The sequence below is a fragment of the Scomber japonicus genome, chromosome 21, assembly GCF_027409825.1.
Source record: "Scomber japonicus isolate fScoJap1 chromosome 21, fScoJap1.pri, whole genome shotgun sequence".
NCBI lineage: Eukaryota > Metazoa > Chordata > Actinopteri > Scombriformes > Scombridae > Scomber > Scomber japonicus.
In genome coordinates, this window is record NC_070598.1 from 6,347,658 (window position 1) to 6,365,428 (window position 17,771).

The 17,771-nt window shown below is 41.7% G+C and overlaps 1 protein-coding gene across 1 annotated transcript; it reads left to right on the top strand.

The window, feature by feature from the left end:
• Nucleotides 1-1,921: 1,921 nt before the first annotated feature.
• Nucleotides 1,922-6,502, top strand: LOC128382322 (dermatan-sulfate epimerase-like protein). Its single transcript, XM_053342321.1, has one exon. It carries the CDS (start codon nucleotides 2,381-2,383, stop codon nucleotides 6,035-6,037), a length of 3,657 nt encoding a protein of 1,218 aa, XP_053198296.1. The 5' UTR covers nucleotides 1,922-2,380; the 3' UTR covers nucleotides 6,038-6,502.
• The last annotated feature ends 11,269 nt before the right edge of the window (nucleotides 6,503-17,771 follow it).

Here is a 17,771-nt window from a genome sequence, read left to right on the forward strand (position 1 = left end):
AGCTGGGTACAGAGAAAGTGATCCATCATTAAAATGAAGATGCTGCCCAGAAACTTAATATACACCAGAATGAGCTGATCAATGAGTCCATGGTGCCGTGTGTTAGGACAAGCAAATGTCACACCATTTCTCGGAGGAGAGATGCTATTGAGGTTATTGGATGCCTTTCTGTTGCCTCAGGAAATGTATTACAAAGACATGCAACTGAAACAATGGATGAAAAGATTTAAAAAGACATTTAGTGGGGGAAAGGGGCCATTTCAAGTGAGATATATATTCATGGAATCTACCCTGCAATGCAAATAATTAGTATAATATGGATCTTCGTGGAACAAATGAAGGTGCAGATGTCGAAAACTTGAGCCAAACTACTCACAATGAGATTTTATTTGCCTTGGAGATGATTAAATGAGAGATTGATACCACTTTTTGTTATATTTGTCCCGTCATTAAAGCCACAGCAGCTCAGTTTATGTAGCATATGTTTCTACACTTCTGTTTTTTTTTGTATGGCTCTATAACAAATGAGATATGTGTTAATTAGTGAGCGTTAGCAGTGCTGGTGGGTGGATTTGTATTTATTTATTTATTTATTTTAACCCATAGACATCGCCAAGCTTGCTGTATCCCAATTATTATTATTATTATTATTATGTTGAACAGATATATAATAACAGTAGTGATTTTCTCATGTACTCTCAAATCTTAGCAAATCAGCATATTTACAAAAAATAGTCCAACTATTCCTTTAAGGTGCAATATCAGTTGTGTCCTTAGTGCCAGAAAGTGTGTCTCTTCAAAGGAGGCCAATAAATATGACTCCTCTCTCCATATTACTGTTTTTATTGCACAGCTGTTGCTTTTGCTTCCCTTTCCTCCTTTCATTGTGTGTGTGTGTGTGTGTGTGTGTGCACATTTATTTTCCTATTAGAAGCCCACTTTTTTGCAAATAAGGAGTTATTCCTGTAAAATGTTAAATTAAATGACACTTAGGGGAATGGTTTTGACTATTAAAAAACTCATCACTTGTATGATTTCTCCCCCCTAAAGCCTTTCATATATTGAGCATTGAGAATCAGTCAGTCTCCCTGTTAGGAATATAGAGAGAGAGAGACAGACAAAAAAAAAAAAAAAGGCTCTATGAAATGAATATTCAGCCTTCCCACATCTCTATGAGAGAGAGACGAAAGGCTGAGCTTCTGAAGTCACGGCTCCCTCTACAGTTTGTACAGTGGAAATTTTCCATCCAGTGCAGAAAAAACAATCAAACTGACTGTGTTGAACAGTCGAGAGGACACAACGGGAGACGCGTCCGGAGAAACACACACATATACACACACACAGCCTTTCACTTCGGGGATGCGTGTCTCCAAAACGCAGCGGACGCGTAAAAATAACCCTCCGGTGTAAGATTTATATGAGGAATATCCACCATTTGGGAGGCTGATTCTTTTTCTTTTTTTTTTTTTTTTTTTTTTTTTGGGTTACTGTTTCCCCTTTCGGACAATCGGAACAATGTCTCATTCTTTGAATACTTGAGGAGTGACGACAACTTTCCCGTTTTCAGACTTCACCAGACTAATCGCAGAGAGGATCAAACGTGGAAACAGTTGAAGGGAGTTGAATAAAAAGAGAGAGAGAGAAAGGAGAGAGGAGAGGAGAGGATTTGACAATGCAAGGAGATCAATTTCCACATCGGGATTTGGAGATTTAAGCACCAGGCAGTTAAGGGTGTCTGCAGCCGGGATACCGAGCAATGTTGTCTGCGGAGATGCGTTGTTTGCCGAGGTTCATGTCCATGGATGTTGCAGATCGGTCGGGGTGCACACGGAGTCTTTGGGTGGCTGTGATTGGACCTGACACAGACTGGGGCTGACTGATGTTTGTTCCAGAGGAAATGTTTTGGGGAGGAGATCAATATGAGTTACTGGCGCACGCGTTGGGGGGGAGATGCCAGTCTTCAGGAGCCTATATTACTATGAGGACTGAGAAAAACATGCACACATAAGCTAAAGATTTTTTTCTCTCTTTATGTGTGTGTGTGCGTGTGTGTATGTGTGTGTGGCTTGGATTGCATTTTAAAAGCGAACTGAGCTATGTTTTCTCCAGCAGACATTTATATTTAATGGGATGTGTTTGTGTTGCCTTTGCAAACAGTTACAAGATTGTCACAAGTGGATATGGAAAGTGTTTGCTCTTGCACTAAAGTTTTTTTTCCCTCCCTTTTTCTTGACTATCATGCACGGGACTTTTTTACTAAATATTGCACCCCTAACAAGTATATATATTCACCTGGACTTTGACTGAAGTTATGGGACGTTACAACATTTTTTTAAGGAGGAAAAACATCCAGCTCCCTAAATTTTGAAACCCCAGTAAAATGTATTCACAAATGCCTGGCAACATGGCAGTTAACTGGGTCGTATATTCTGTCTTTTTGTTACCGCTCTTCGCAGTGGGGGCTGCTTTCTCTGGGGTCTTCAATGCCACAGACAGAGACATTTTCACAGATGATTTGCTGCAGGTCAAGCTCACCCACGACAGAGCAACCGAGCAGTGGAAACATCACTCTGCCGATTCTCACCCCAACCTATATTTTAACCAAGTGGATGTGTTGCACTTGAGGCAAAGGTCCTCCACCACCCACAGTCACATATTCAAAGTCATCCGGGCGGCTGTTTTCACTATGTTGTCTAATGTTCCTTTTTACATGCCCCCTGCAAAACACGAGGAGTTTACAAGCAAGTGGAATGAGATTTATGGAAACAACCTGCCTCCCCTGGCTCTCTACTGCCTGTTGTGCCCAGAGGACTCTGCCGCCTTGCAGTTTCTCATCAAGTTTATGGACAGGATGGCTGATTACCCAGACTGGAAGGTGACCAGTGCACCTAATGATGAGGTTCCCATGGCGCACTCTCTCACTGGGTTTGCTACTGCCTATGACTTTATCTACACTTTCCTGGATGAACGGAGGAAGGATGTGTACCTCAAGAAAATTCGCTCTGAGACGGAGGAGCTGTTTGAGCTCTCTAAGTATAGGGGGTGGGGGAAACAATACCTCCAGAATCATCAAACTACTAATATATTAGCTATCATGACTGGTGCAATAGTGGTGGGATCACATAATGACCCAGAGTCGATGATCTGGAAACAAGTGTCGGTGAATTATATGGAGAAAACAATGTTTCTGCTAAACCACATTGTTGATGGGTCGCTGGACGAAGGAGTAGCCTACGGGAGCTACACGGCCAAGTCCATCACGCAGTACGTCTTCTTAGCTCAACGCCACTTCAACATCGACAACTTGCAGAACAACTGGCTGCGGGGACACTTCTGGTTTTATTATGCCACTCTGTTGCCGGGGTTTCAGAGGACAGTTGGCATAGCAGACTCCAACTACAACTGGTTTTATGGGCCAGAGAGCCAGCTTGTCTTCCTCGATACATTTGTCATGAGGAACGGAACGGGTAATTGGCTGGCTCAACAGATTAGAAAGCACCGGCCCAAGGATGGTCCCATGGGACAGTCTTCTGCACAGCGCTGGGCTACACTTCACACAGAATACATCTGGTACAACTCCCACCTCACACCACAACCTCCCCACAACTTTGGCAAAGCCTGGATGCATATTTTCTCAAACTGGGGTGTGGTTACGTACGGAGCAGGGCTGCCCAATGGTCAGGGTAATACTTTTGTCTCCTTTAAGTCTGGCAAACTGGGTGGCCGTGCAGTCTACGACATTGTTCATGACAAGCCTTACTCATGGGTAGACGGCTGGAACAGCTTTAACCCAGGTCACGAGCACCCAGACCAGAATTCATTCACATTTGCTCCTAATGGACAAGTATTTGTGTCTGAAGCACTTTATGGCCCAAAGTACAGCTATCTTAACAATGTGTTAGTGTTCAGTCCATCTCCTACTAGTCAGTGTAACAATCCCTGGGAGGGTCAGTTAGGGGAGTGTGCCAAATGGCTGCGCTGGACTGATGAGGGGGTGGGTGACGCTAATGGGGAGGTGATAGTCGCTTCCTCGCACAGGGACACCATGTTTGTGAGTGGGGAAGCAGCGTCGGCTTACTCCCCAGCCATGAGACTAAAGAGTGTGTACAGAGCTTTGGTTTTACTCAACTCACAAACGCTGCTGGTGCTTGACCATGTGGAAAAGTGGGATGATTCACCAGTGAAGTCACTCAGTGCTTTTTTCCACAATCTGGACATTGATTTTAAATATGTTCCTTTCAGATTTATGGACAGATATAATGGCGCAATGATGGACGTGTGGGACGCTCATTATAAAATGTTCTGGTTTGACACCCAGGGTCACAGCCCCGATACCAAGATACAGGAGGCAGAGCAGGCAGCTGAGTTTAAAAAGAGGTGGACACAGTATGTCAATGTCACTTTTCCAATGACAGGCACAGTCAGCAGAGTTGCTTATGTGTTACACGGTCCATATGTCAAAGTGTCCAGCTGTAAATTTGTGGATAATAGCAAGAATGGAGTTAGACTTTCTTTAACCATAAATAACACAGAGAAGATTGTCTCTATAGCTACAAACTATAAAGACATAGGAGCAAGGTTGACTTATTTAGGATTTGGAGGTCACTGTAAGGTGGAGGATAGATATCAAATCACACGATATGGCCTTGGGACACAACTCATCCCCAAACAAATCAGTACTGATAATCAGCTGTTTGACTTTGGATTTACAGTCAATGTGATTGCAGGGGTTGTTCTCTGTGTGGCTATAGGATTTTTGACCATGCAGAGGAAGTTTTATGTCTGCTTCAGCAGGCTGATGCGTTACGCCCTGCTCTCCGTGCTCATCCTGTGGATAGCCGAGTTGCTGTTTGTGTCTAGCAGCTGCGATCAGCTTCTCTGTGGGGTAAAATGGAAAGGTGCGGGTGCCAAAAGCGAAGTAAACAACCAAATCAGACTGTACGAGCAGCGCCGACTCCCCCTCCCTACTGTCCTCATAGCAACTCTTCCCGGTTCAGGCTCAGAAATACTCAAGCACCTTTTCTACAACAGCTCTGACTTTGTTTACATTCGGGTTCCCACCGAGCATGTGGACATACCAGAGACTGAGTTTGAGTTTGACTCCCTGGTTGATGCCTGTGAGTGGTCAAGGTCAGATGCTGAGCATGGACGGTTTAAGATTATCCAAGGCTGGCTGCACTCGCTGGTCCACAACACCAAGCTCCACTTGCAAAACATTCAGTTGGTAGAGGGCAGTAGGGTCAAACAGCCCCAGAAAGTCAGCACCTCCAGGGACAGAAAGAAAAGATCCAGGAGGAGGGAACCAGCGTCTGAGCTGAAGGGAAAACTCAGAGCCAGTCTGGACAGAGATGCAGAGTATGTTAGGGAGATGAGACGACATGTCGCTGAGTACCCCAACACCCGCGTGGTCCTCAGCATGCGAAGTGGAAGCTGGGCGCTCAAACTACCTTTCATTCAGGAGGTTGTGGGACCTTCACTGAGGACAATCTATTTGGTCAGGGACCCTCGAGCATGGATTTATCTTATGGTATATAACAGTAAACCCAGCCTATACTCCCTTAAGAACATCCCGCAGCACCTTTCCTTGATATTCAAGGAGGATGCTGTCAAGGATGGCTGCCCAACCGTGGCACCAGAGTTTAAAATAATACAGAGGCTGCTGTCCCGATCGGAGACAAACCCTGTCCTGATTCTGGCTCATCTGTGGCTGGCTCACACCACAGCAGTGCTTAGGGTCAGCGAGAGCCTCCCCGAGGAGTGCTACTACCAAGTGAGGTTTGAGGACGTGGTCAACTTCCCCCAGGAAACCGCGGAAAGCATACACAGATTTTTGGGGGTGCCCGTCTCACCCACAGCCCTCAACCAACTTATATTTACCACCTCCACAAACCTGTACAATCTAATGTACGAGGGAGATATTTCACCAGCCAATATTAACATGTGGAGGGAAAAAATGCCACGAAAGGACATCAGACTAATAGAGGACATATGTGGGAGTGTGATGAAGAGGTTGGGTTACGCCAGGTTTGCCAGTTAACTTACTGCTGCTGGTCAGCTGATACGGAGCTGTCTCGTTTACTGTAGCTGCCAGTCACACTGAGTTCTGTAAAGTTTTTTTTTATTTGCACTGACCTTAAATTTAAAAAAAAAAAAAAGATGATGTTACAAGTTGAGGAAACACTTGGTAGCATTAGGCTAAACTGTCTGTGTTCAGGGTTTTTTTTTGTTTCCTGTTAGTTGTATTTTATTTGGACGTGTGTACAGTGATGTACCGACTACAACTACAGATGTTTGTGATGGAGGAGTATTTTACATTAAAATGGGTTAAAGGAAGCTTCTGCTAATAATCTTCTCCCCTCCCTCCCCCCAGCAGCCCTTCACACTTACTTGTAGCACTCTTTTTATCGAGTGATACTAGACCTTTGCTGTCTTTACATGCAGCCGTGTCTTAAAGAGGAATGCCACTGAACTTCAGCATAAATTTAGCTTTTTTACAGCGTCTTATAACAGCTCGGTTTCTTTGTGAAGATTATATACTGTGCGTCTTAGTAAGAGATGTAAAATGGGGGAGGGGAGGGGAGGGGAGGGTTTCCCCATTTCTAATCTGTGATGTCAGGATGATGTTTGTGCTAAATTCATATCTGTTATTACTGGAATTATTTCAGTGGGATCAAGGGATCTTTACTGGTTTAGGAACAGATACGCAATGAAGCTCATTAGGAAGTAAGGCTTGTATTTATTGACAGTCTTAATTTGTAGCTTTGGGAGAGAACATTCACGAGGACTAATTTGGCTGTCATGAATTTTAATATCTGAATTTTGAGTGCTGTTTCCCTTTAAAACTGTAAAAAATAAATAAATATAAATGCTGCATTGTATAGACTCTTTTGCAAAGCCGAGAGAAAGATGACAGTATAGATAGTGCTTTATTGCTGTAATATAGATATATAAAAGAAATGGATTGTATTTTCATTATAAAGGGGTACGCCAGTAGAGGGATTTTATTTTGAAGCTTAAAAGATGTCAAGACGGTTTGGTGGCTTAGCACTTTCACGGGAACTTTTTTGATTGTATATGGGATTCAGTGCATTTTTCCAAAAGCTAACTTTACTGTATGTACTCGATTAGCTTGGAAATATAAACGTCTGAAGATATTATGTATTGAAGAAAGAAAGTTAGAAGTATTTATGGGTTCCAAAGACACATATCCCAAAGGATCAGGAATGAATATGATTATTATAACTCCCCTTGGCATTTATTGAATTAGATCAGAGGGAAGTGCTTAATAGGGATCAAACTGAAAAAAAAAACTGTCAGCCTTGACACATTTCTAGTCAAAGCAATTTCCAAAGCATCCCCCTCAGCTACTCATATTAATCTGCAAAATGCCATAACTGAGGCTTACCCTGTGTTTTATTCCTGTGCTAAAGCCCAGAGGACACGCAAACAGCATAACTTTCCATTTCCTGTCCTGGTCAATCAGATATCAAATGATCTTTTGGGCATTTGTCTTGAAAGCGTTCAGAGAGAAGAAGTGGATTGAGTGAGCAGGGGGGATGAATATGAAGTTATAGTTTGAAAAAAAAAAAAAAAAAAAAAATCAGAGACCATTTCTACTCTGTGATGTTAAGCTCTTTGACCAACACGCTGGGCAAAAATGTATGCTCCTCAGTAACCTTTAATGCTGTCTCGCTTAAACATTTTTGTACTGTAAATGGATCACATTTAACATAAAGATGGTTCACTCTATTATAGATTCTCAATTGCATCTGTACACAGAAACCCAACAACAACAGCAACAACAGCAACACATCATTCGCATTTGGAAATATCCATCCTTTCTCAGCTAGAAACAGTCCTGTTTGTTTTCTTCTCTATGAACACTGAAACCCTTGACTGCCTGGAAAACCTGTTTGATGTTTGTGGTCTTTGAATGTGTAGACTTGGCAGACATGCTTTCACTTTGGTGTTGCAATCCTGTTACCAACTCTGTTTTGTATTTGCTCGTGGGGATATGGTTCCTTGCTTCTGTGGCCTTGAATTACAATCATTTTCTTTATAAAGTTTTTTTTTTCTTTTCTTCTTGTGGGCTCCGGAGCAGAGGGGTGGAGATAATGTAAAGAAAAATAATAAATTCATAAATATATTGGCAAACCAGTCTTTTGTGTTGATGCAGTGTATTACCTCACACTATATAACATCGCTCCTCATTAGCTGCAGATATTGTCATTACACTCCTGTTGAGCTAGCTATTATCCATCACTACAAAAGACAAAGAACATACATTTTAATTTGCTCACGGTTTCTTTCACTATGACTACTGCTATAACCCACTAGTAAAATGTCTACTTATGCAGATGTCTCTGTGCTGCCACAATTATGCAGCAGCCAAATCTCCATTTTATTAGACACGGATGACAGAAGCCTAATTGCTTATACGGGTGACGTGCATGACAAGGAGGAGCTAACAATTAAAAACATGTCAGGAAATTCTTATGTCACACTCTGACTGAGATGAGGAACTTGAGGCGCATTAAAACATGCCTTAACTGGAGAAGGCTTCAAAAAAAGAGCACATGATGCACAGTCTCACGTCTCAGAGCGGTCTCAGTGAGTCAGTCATTTCATTACTCATTTGTTCTTGATCCCTCCTGTAACACTCAAATGCTTGGCAGGGTCCTCTATGCCTAATCCCTCTATGCAGTGGCATATTATTCACTGAAAAAACCTCCAGGCAAATGTTTTTTGGAAGAGAGGTTTCTACAAGTCCGGACATGCACTTCCTGGTTGCTAAGTAGCCCATTTTGATTCAATCTGGACTCCCCAATATTACAGTAATACTAATCTTGGAACATCTTGGACATACATGGAATAGTGCATCCCTAAATATAGCTTTCTCATAAAGTAAGTCAACTAAATATAGTGTTTATTTGTTGTAACTACTTTATTAACTACTTTATTTCAGGTAAATATGATGCAATTTACACAAGTATTTCCATTTTATGCTACTTAAAGCTATATTGTAAGTCTCCTATGTGTATTTGACTGCTACAGTATGTTTACTTGTTACTTTTCAGTTGAAGATTTTTTTAAAAAGAGTAACACAGGGCATGAGTTTATAAAATATGCTTCGTTGGCTTTTGGCTCGTGATCCCTCACAAAAAGCAGTTTGCGGGTCGGGTCACGCTTCAGATATCCATGAGTGGTTAACCGTCCTACCAAGGAGTGATTTCCCCTCCAAAATTTTTCAGATGGTTTCATTTAAATACGTATTTGAAACCCAAAGAGGCAAAATTATCCAATGTTTCATAAAGAAGCAAAAAGCTGTAGTGCAAAGTCCTTAAAAATGAAGACAGATTTTTTTCTTCCTTCTTAACCCATAAATCCTCTCACGGCTCATCAGATTTATCATGTGACTACATTAAACTAGTAAATATAGAAAATAGTAAAAAGTAGCTGCATGTCATCTAGCTACAGCAGTAAAATGCTGCTTATGTATTAAAGCATTGGTATTAACATGTGATATATAATAATAATTCAGTCACAGGGACCATTTTTCTTCTAGTTGTACTTTTTATACTCTAATATACTTTGGTGGCAACTTTTACTTTAGTTGAATTTCATCTGAATATTTCCAGCAGCAGCAGCAGTAATACATCTGCTTTGTCTTAGCCACAGGGACCACCATCCATTTCATGTATTAACTATTTAACATTGAAAACAGACTTGATGGATTATTGCAAAGAAACAAAAGCCTTTAATTACTTTATTTTCTTTTTTAAATTGATGGATGCAGATTACTTCATTTCATTTCTTTATTTATAAAGCACTACGCACATTGATCAACATCCCTCTAAATGTGTCAACATTATCCAGCTGACTAATTTTCATCTTTTGGTTAATGAGCATTTTGCCTATTAACTTATGCTTATGACTTATTAGAAGTGTAAAAACTCATGAGCATTTATTAATACTTGCTGACATTTAAAACTGTGGCTGGGTTGTTAGAATGTAATATACCCAACCAAACCCAATAAATAATATTTATTTTTGGTTTGACTACTACTGAGTGTGAAATCCTGGCAACCCCAAAATTGCACTTATAAAGATATTAGCTTAAATTTATAAACCCTTGATTTGAAAATTCCTCACTTGATTTCTTAACAGAGTGGCACAAAACATTTATTGCATTGCTAATTGCTGCATAAGGCTCATTCACATATCGAGTGTCAATCTCCACCAATGTAATTTAAAATGGCATCTTAGAGACAAGGTAAGAATAAAGCTTATATGTCAGCCTCTGTTTCCATAGAATTGATTTCTCATCTGAAAATAACACAGCCTGACGCCTGCTGCACACAAAGACAAACATGCTTAATGTCAAACCTTCTGATGTCTGATCACTAGAAGCACATTTGCAGAACTGATTTGAAACTAGAAGGTTGTCTCATAGATCATCTTTGATGTTAGATCACCAATCCATAATCATCACATGATATAAGGTTTTGTGGAGAAAATGATGAGGCGAGGCTGCATTATAATGTAATTCCATGTAGCAGCTTTGGGGAAGTGATCAAGTAGCCTTCTCAGCCTATTAAGTACATAGAGGTTATCCAGATTGAAAAGGAGACTCAATTTCAGCTGAGTAGTCATACCCTTCCCTGTTCCACCTTTATCTTTCGCCAGTGGTGAGTCCAAGTCCCAGGAGAGCCTCTCCCTCGCCGCCAGCCATCGCTTCTGCCACTGCTCATTAATTAACCTTTGCTGCAGCGACCATCAGTCAGAGAGCAGTCTGGTATTGTGGAGAGGGGGTAATCATTGATACTGTATGAGGCTATTGTCCTGGAGAATTAGCCTGCTAATGGAGAGCAACACCATCATTGTTAAGAGTTACCAAACTTAAATATGAATTTGATGTTTACGACTTGATGTATGGAGAGTGTCTGCCCTTCAAATGACAGGAGAGGCTCGGGTGGTGGGAGTGGGTGGAGGTGGGGGTGGGGGGGTATTCAGACTTTACCGACAAGGTGTAAGCAGCTGGCAATGCCATTCTCCTGTATTTAGTAATTTTCACTTTGGTAAACAACACCTATGAGGTCCTCAGATCCCACTGTTCAAATTTACCCACTGATGACACTGCTGTGTTTGGATAAAGCGGTAGGCGCACATCCTAGGAATTGCTATTAATAAGACTTGACTTGTGAGGAAATATGGCGCATTGTCAATTTGCAGCTGGTGGCAAGTCATTTCTGTTGTGAAAATGGGATCTTCCGTGCCAATAAAGCACAGCGGCAACTGCTAATGAAACCCAGTCTGGTCTTATAGCGCAGGGAAATCAGACCAGATGAGGCATTTTGAGTTTCACTTCAGGCGAATCTCTATAAAGAGACAGACTCACATTTTTATATCAAAACACTCCTTACAGCTTTAAACAGTCTTAACTGCCAATTTTTTTTTCTGTGTGTTATATTTGAATACATGATTGCCAGCTGAATTTGTCAAAATGAGATAATGCAACATTAATTTCCTGAGCAAGACATTTAATAGAAATATTATGTTCCCTAAGGATTTGTATCAAAGTCTATTTCCTTCCATTTGTTCATCATGCAACCAAATGTTTACAGCAGTCTGCTCAATTCCCGAAAGGTTAGAGTTACTCTGACCGTTCCTCAGTCTGAAAGTCAAATGAAAGTCTGTGGAAATTGAATTTTTCCTGCTTAGCAATATGACACAGCATTATGACAGGAGACTTTACTTTGAGAAGTTTCTGACTTCTTGACTTTGAAAGTGAGACCCCTTCAGAATATACCACTATCCTGTCAGCTTAAACCGTCTCTCCTGACATTTTAGTTAATCCCCCTCTCTTGTTCTGTATATCATGGACAGTTTGCAAGGCAGAAGGAGCTCTCTGGCTCTTGGAAACTGAGCCACTGTAGTGTTACTCTGTGCAAAGATCCTTCTTCTCCTATTTCAACCCCTGCGGTTTGCTAGCTCATGCAAAAATGAGCATAGCTAGAAAAACAGAGATAAAAAAGAAAGAAAAACACGACCAAATCGACTAAATGATTTAGCTGTTGTCTGACTAATGTGAGTTTACTAATTCTGTTATGGAAAGGGTTAGCCACCGTTGTGATTTAATGAGATGTTTCTGCTTATTAAAGCAAAGGATGGTCATGCTACCGCGTTTGAGGGCTTGTGTTATTCTGAGGTGTAGGATTGAATCCAGCTGGCTGGCCGACAGACAGGCGGGGGAGAGGCCCTTTTTTCCTGGATGACACACTCAGTAGTCCTTCATTACTGGGACCCAGAAACCATAACCCGGCTGTCAAAGCACTGCCGCGGCCACCACTCTCCTGAACCATGTCTAGGAAGGGTAAGTCTGCCTAGGGGATCATTTTCATGTTTTATTTTACACACAATAGAACTGATAGTGGAGATAGAGAGAGAGGTGAAAAAAAGGAAGATGAATATATGTGTGAGTTTTTTTGTGGGGGCGTCCCATTCGGCCTAATTACATCAAGTCTGAGTCATTGATCTCTAATTAGTGGAATTTATATCTTGAGGAGGAGTAACGGCCTCTATGACATTGGTCACAGTGAGCCTTGGAAACTACAGTAGAGCAAAAGCTTGGGTGTAAAGTCTCTAAAAAAAAAAATGATATTACTAATGCAGGACTTCTACTGCCTGTCCTCACTTACATATTCTCATCTCATAGAGGTTTGATAGAGGAGAAATGTACAATAAATAACAGGAGACATGACTTTGTGAGGGATTCCTGCACTGTGAGCTTCTGAGATAAGCCAATCATTATCCTCTACACAGATTTTATATCATTCCCCTCCCAAAGTCGTCCCACCTAGTGTGGCTATCTACACCTCTGGAATCAGTCCAAAAAAACATTCCTAACTTAAAATGAGTTTCTCCACTCGTGGTGACTTTCTTTCAGAGAGAAACTTCACTTTCAAGATTTTCTTGCAATCACACCGGCTTGTTCTGTACAGCTTCCGACAACAGTGTTTTATTTTTAAAAAGAGACATCTTGACACTGACAGGCGGCAGGAGATGAGGGACATTCGTCACTCTTCTCTTATCCCGAGTGATTTTTTAGCTGCAGAGGAAGCCAGATGGTCAGATTCTCTGCTCATATGGTTCGGTTCCTCTGAGATCACCATTCACGGCCTACTTGGCAAATAAATAAATAATAAGAGTGAGGAGATTGCGCAAAAAATGATAAGAATTGAAAAAGGGCAGGACAACATCACTGTACTCTGGAGAGCAATTGTAAGAGGGGGAAATAGAGAAAAAGAACAACAACAAATAGAGGTGTAACCTTGTAAGAGGTGTCATCATTGCTGATACACAGTGATGATGATTTGGTGGGTTTTACCAACTGTTAAATTGTCCTCAATGACCTGTTCTGTCAGGATAAATGATCAGGAGGGTACAGGACGAACTGAAAGAGCCATTTGGCTTGGTTTTATGGCGCTGCTCAACTGTGCATCTTTCCAAGCAGGAAACAGGACACTTTGTCTGCCATCACCACGGGTGGATTAACATGATTGGGGTACCCAGGGCAGAAAAAGAGGTGGTGGGATCCCAAAGTCTATCTTCAGTGTGTGTGCAGTTGCATACTGGATCACAGCTGGCTCCAAACAAGCTGTGATGTCACAAATCATGCTCACACTGTAGGATCAAGGTGACCACAGAGAAAACTTTCAACATTCAGCAGATGAATGTGAAAATAGTTTGTTACTGTCAAACTCTGCACATGCATCATTCTGCACAGTGAAGCTCAAATATCTCACTTTGAAGGAGCAAGAAGAAAAACACATTTTTAAACAGAGGGCGACTTTTAGAAATGTAATTACTACTTAAAATTATAATTACAAATCAAAGTGAGCCAGGGGCTTTTGGGGCTCTTGGGAAGTTGTCCAGTTTATTCAGTTGATAATAAAGCCTGGACCACCACTTCCTATCTACATTTGGATACAAGGAAGGAATCTTTAGTCACTGATTAAAACAGAAAACACAAAAACACACTTAATGACACACTTGATTGTTATAAGGCATCTGTACAGTATCTTGGTGTATGCCATTATATAATATTCTTGGTGTATATGGCTCTATGTGATACTGCATGTTAACTGCAGTTTTATTGTATATGGGTATATTGGGTGTATATGGAGAGGCTGTGTGCTGCAGCGCTCCCTCAAATACCTAAGACAAATTTCTCCCAAGGGACACAATAAAGGCTAATCTTATCTAATTGTATATGATTTACACCATTTTCACCATTCCATTTGACCACTTCTCTGCTATGAAGGAATGTGTTTGCACGACAGAAGTGGCAGTTTTAAGCACCTTTCCTTGATATAAACATCGGCAAATCTTTTCCTCAAGTAATTCTGATAATGTGCACGTAAAGCACATTTAGCTATTCTACACACCTGGTATCATATTTAATTCCTTGCTTGCGCAGGAATTAGTTTTTTAAATTTAAACAAGCAGTCACAGCAGTTTGTTTGGAGTAAGTGGAAGAGCTGGGTATTTAGCAGGAGCAATGAATTGCTTAGGGGGAAAGAGAGTGTGCTGCAAAGGAAAAGAAAAGCCTTGAAGCAAAAAAACCAGTGCAGATGTCACTGCCTTTCTAAGATAAAGCTCTCCAATATGAGAATTAAAGGACTTGAGGGGAGACGCAGTGACTCTTCTCTTAAACTTAGGTGTTAGTACTAGAGCTAGCTAACAATAGCTTACAGGTAATTCCTGCAGATCTAACACAGTCTGCAGTGAGTCCAGATAACAGTCTTAGATAATGACAGCAGTGAAATGAAGTGGAAAATACCAAAGAAATGTTTGTTCATCATCAAATGCATCAGTGAGATAAAAGGGAAACAGAAATCTAACATATGTCACTTCAATCCTTAAATTATTATTTGAAGTTTACTGGCGAGCTGGACCAATTTATCTTTCACTTAATCACTTTGTGCCATGAATGCCAAAAAATATGTGTGATGCACTAAAAAACTGAAGGCTTTTTGTGCAACGCCACATGTAATTTAGAGAGAGAACAGCTCGAAGCCTTCAGAGAATCTGTATGTTTAAGCTCTTTGGAGCTTATTTTCAACAGCTGCTCATACTGACTCCTCGGTGGTGTCTTGAATCAGGACTGCAATTTAACCTACAAAAAAAAAAAAAAGAAGTTATCAAACCGGGACATCGTCACAGCAAAGTTGGTTTCAATTATTCATCACTTCTGACAAACCTCCTTTGGTCTTCGTGTATTCCTGCAGTAGATTTTTAAACAACCTGAGGTTTTAGTGACTGAGATGTGACACAGCTGCACATTAGCTCCCGGTGTGTTTGCTTATTGTCATTTGTGTCCTTTTGCAAACAGCCTATGACAGGTTTTGATTTGACTTAAAGGCACAAATGATGGCATTACTTTAATAACCGACCGTGGTCACAGCGGCTTTGCTCCTGAGCATTGACTATAATAGGAATAATGTGTGGATGGTGTCCCTCTGGCTGGGCTGCCTCATTAAATGGCTAGAGAAGAGTGACTGGCTGCAGGGGTGATGCATTATTGATGAGAGAGCCTGATTAATTGAAAATATCCTCCACAGCAAAGGAGGGTGTGTGTGTGTGTGTGTGCATGTGCGTGGGTGTATGAATGTGTGTGTGCGGTTGGAGAAAGTGGCTTCATTTTGTGTGAACAACTTAATCAGGTGGTGCATAGTGGTGCGCTGTATAAAAAAAAATTGTTATTCTGCCCGGTCACAGACTGCCAAACATTTATGTGCAATCACAAACACAGACATTGTAAATCATGTTATTCTTATAAGCACATATAGTCCAGGTGGGAGTCAATCTGCAGGATGTCAGTTGGTATTAAACAATAGGGCGATATTTGTGTCGGGAGGGGGGGGGGGGGGGGGGGTTGAGTGTATTGTGTATCTCTTTCCATGTTGGTCGCCTGCACCTGCTACACGGGGCGAGCTGTGTAAATAAAAGATCACGCTGTCAATAGATAAGCAACAGGACCAAAACAAATTAGCAATCGTAATCACTTGCTAACAACACCAAAGAGCGTTTCAATAAGGGCCTGTGGTTGAAGCTGCATCTCATCCACAAATGAGACAGTTTATCCTCACAGAATGAAACTATTGATGCGTTCGGACGCTCCTTGTCAACTCGTAAAATCCGACATTATCAAGTTAGCCACCAGCGGGGGTTCTTCAAATGGTCTACAAACTTTAACAACAGGTTTCCCCCGATAACTGAGTGTAAAGTACGAGCTGTGATGTCAAACTTAAGCACATGTAGGGGCAAGTGGCGTCAGGTTAGTTGTCAATGTATCCAGTTTTAAGACCTCTATGTTCCTGCAACAACCTTTTAATTAATGATACAGATGCTGTGGTGTGGCTGTGGCTCAGGAGGTAGACCGGGGTGCCCACTAATCAGAAGGTCGGCGGTTCGATTCCCAGGTCCTCCAGTCCAAATGACGATGTGTCCTGGGCAAGATACTTAACCCCCGAATTTCTCCCAATGGCCGTGCCAACAGTGGGTTAGTTTCCCCCTGATGAGCAGGTTGGTACCCTGCCAGCAGTGTGTGAATGTGACATGTAGGGGCAAGTGGCAAATAGTGCATCAGATTAGTTGTAAATGTATCCAGTTTTAAAACCTCTATGTTCCTGCAACAACCTTTGATACTACCCCAAATTGCTCCCGATGGCTGTCCGCCTGATGAGCAGGTTGGTACCCTGCATGGCAACCCCCTGCCATCAGTGTGTGAATGGGTGAATGTGACATGTAGTGTAACTGGCAAATAGTGCGTCAGGTTAGTTGTAAATGTATCCAGTTTTAAAACCTCTATGTTCCTGCAACAACCTTTGATTAATGATACAGATGCTGTGGTGTGGCTGTGGCTCAGGAGGTAGACCGGGGCGCCCACTAATCAGAAGGTCGGCGGTTCGATTCCCAGCTCCTCCAGTCCACATGATGATGTGTCCTTGGCAAGATACTTAACCCCCAAATTTCTCCCGATGGCCGTGCCAACACTGTGTTTGAATGTTAGTTTCCCCCTGATGAGCAGGTTGGTACCCTGCATGGCAACCCCCTGCCATGAGTGTATGAATGTGTGTGAATGGGTGAATGTGAGATGTAGCGTAAAAGCACTTTGAGTAGTCAAAAAAGACTAGACAAAATGCTATGCTGACTTCCATGTATATCCTGCAGTGTTCTTTCAATGGCTTACATCTAGTTCAGCACAATTCACAGATGGGTGAGAAATTATAAAAAAAGACACCACACAGTGTCTCAGTAAGGGGTTTGGCCACCAAGCCTTTCAGAGCGGTTTCAGTGCCTCTTCAGCAAAGGTTCAACAAGTCACAGCTTGCAGAGTAAACACCATTCATCAAAAAGATGTTCCCACATGTGGTTTTGATGATGGCGGTGGAGCACGCTGTCTAACATGTCTCCTTACTGTGTTCAGATCTGGTGACTGCAAAGGCCACAGCATATGAGTCACATAATTTTCGTACTTAAAGCCATTCACTGAGACCTTTGTGTTTGCATAGAAGCAGCCGCAAATTTTAGGTTTATCCGTTCCTTCAGGGTTTTTCCTTTGATTCTACACCTGCTTATTTGCCCGTGATTAAAGACTATCTAAAGTAGATGAGGAACACCAGAACACTCCATTAACAATTGATCATGCAAAGCACAATCTATAAGGATTGTTTCCGCCAAATCTGGGCAGAACAGAGCTGAATTTT

Coding starts and splice junctions, on each gene's coding strand:
- LOC128382322 (XM_053342321.1), top strand. CDS start 2,381: ATGTATTCACAAATGCCTGGCAACATGGCAGTTAACTGGGTCGTATAT.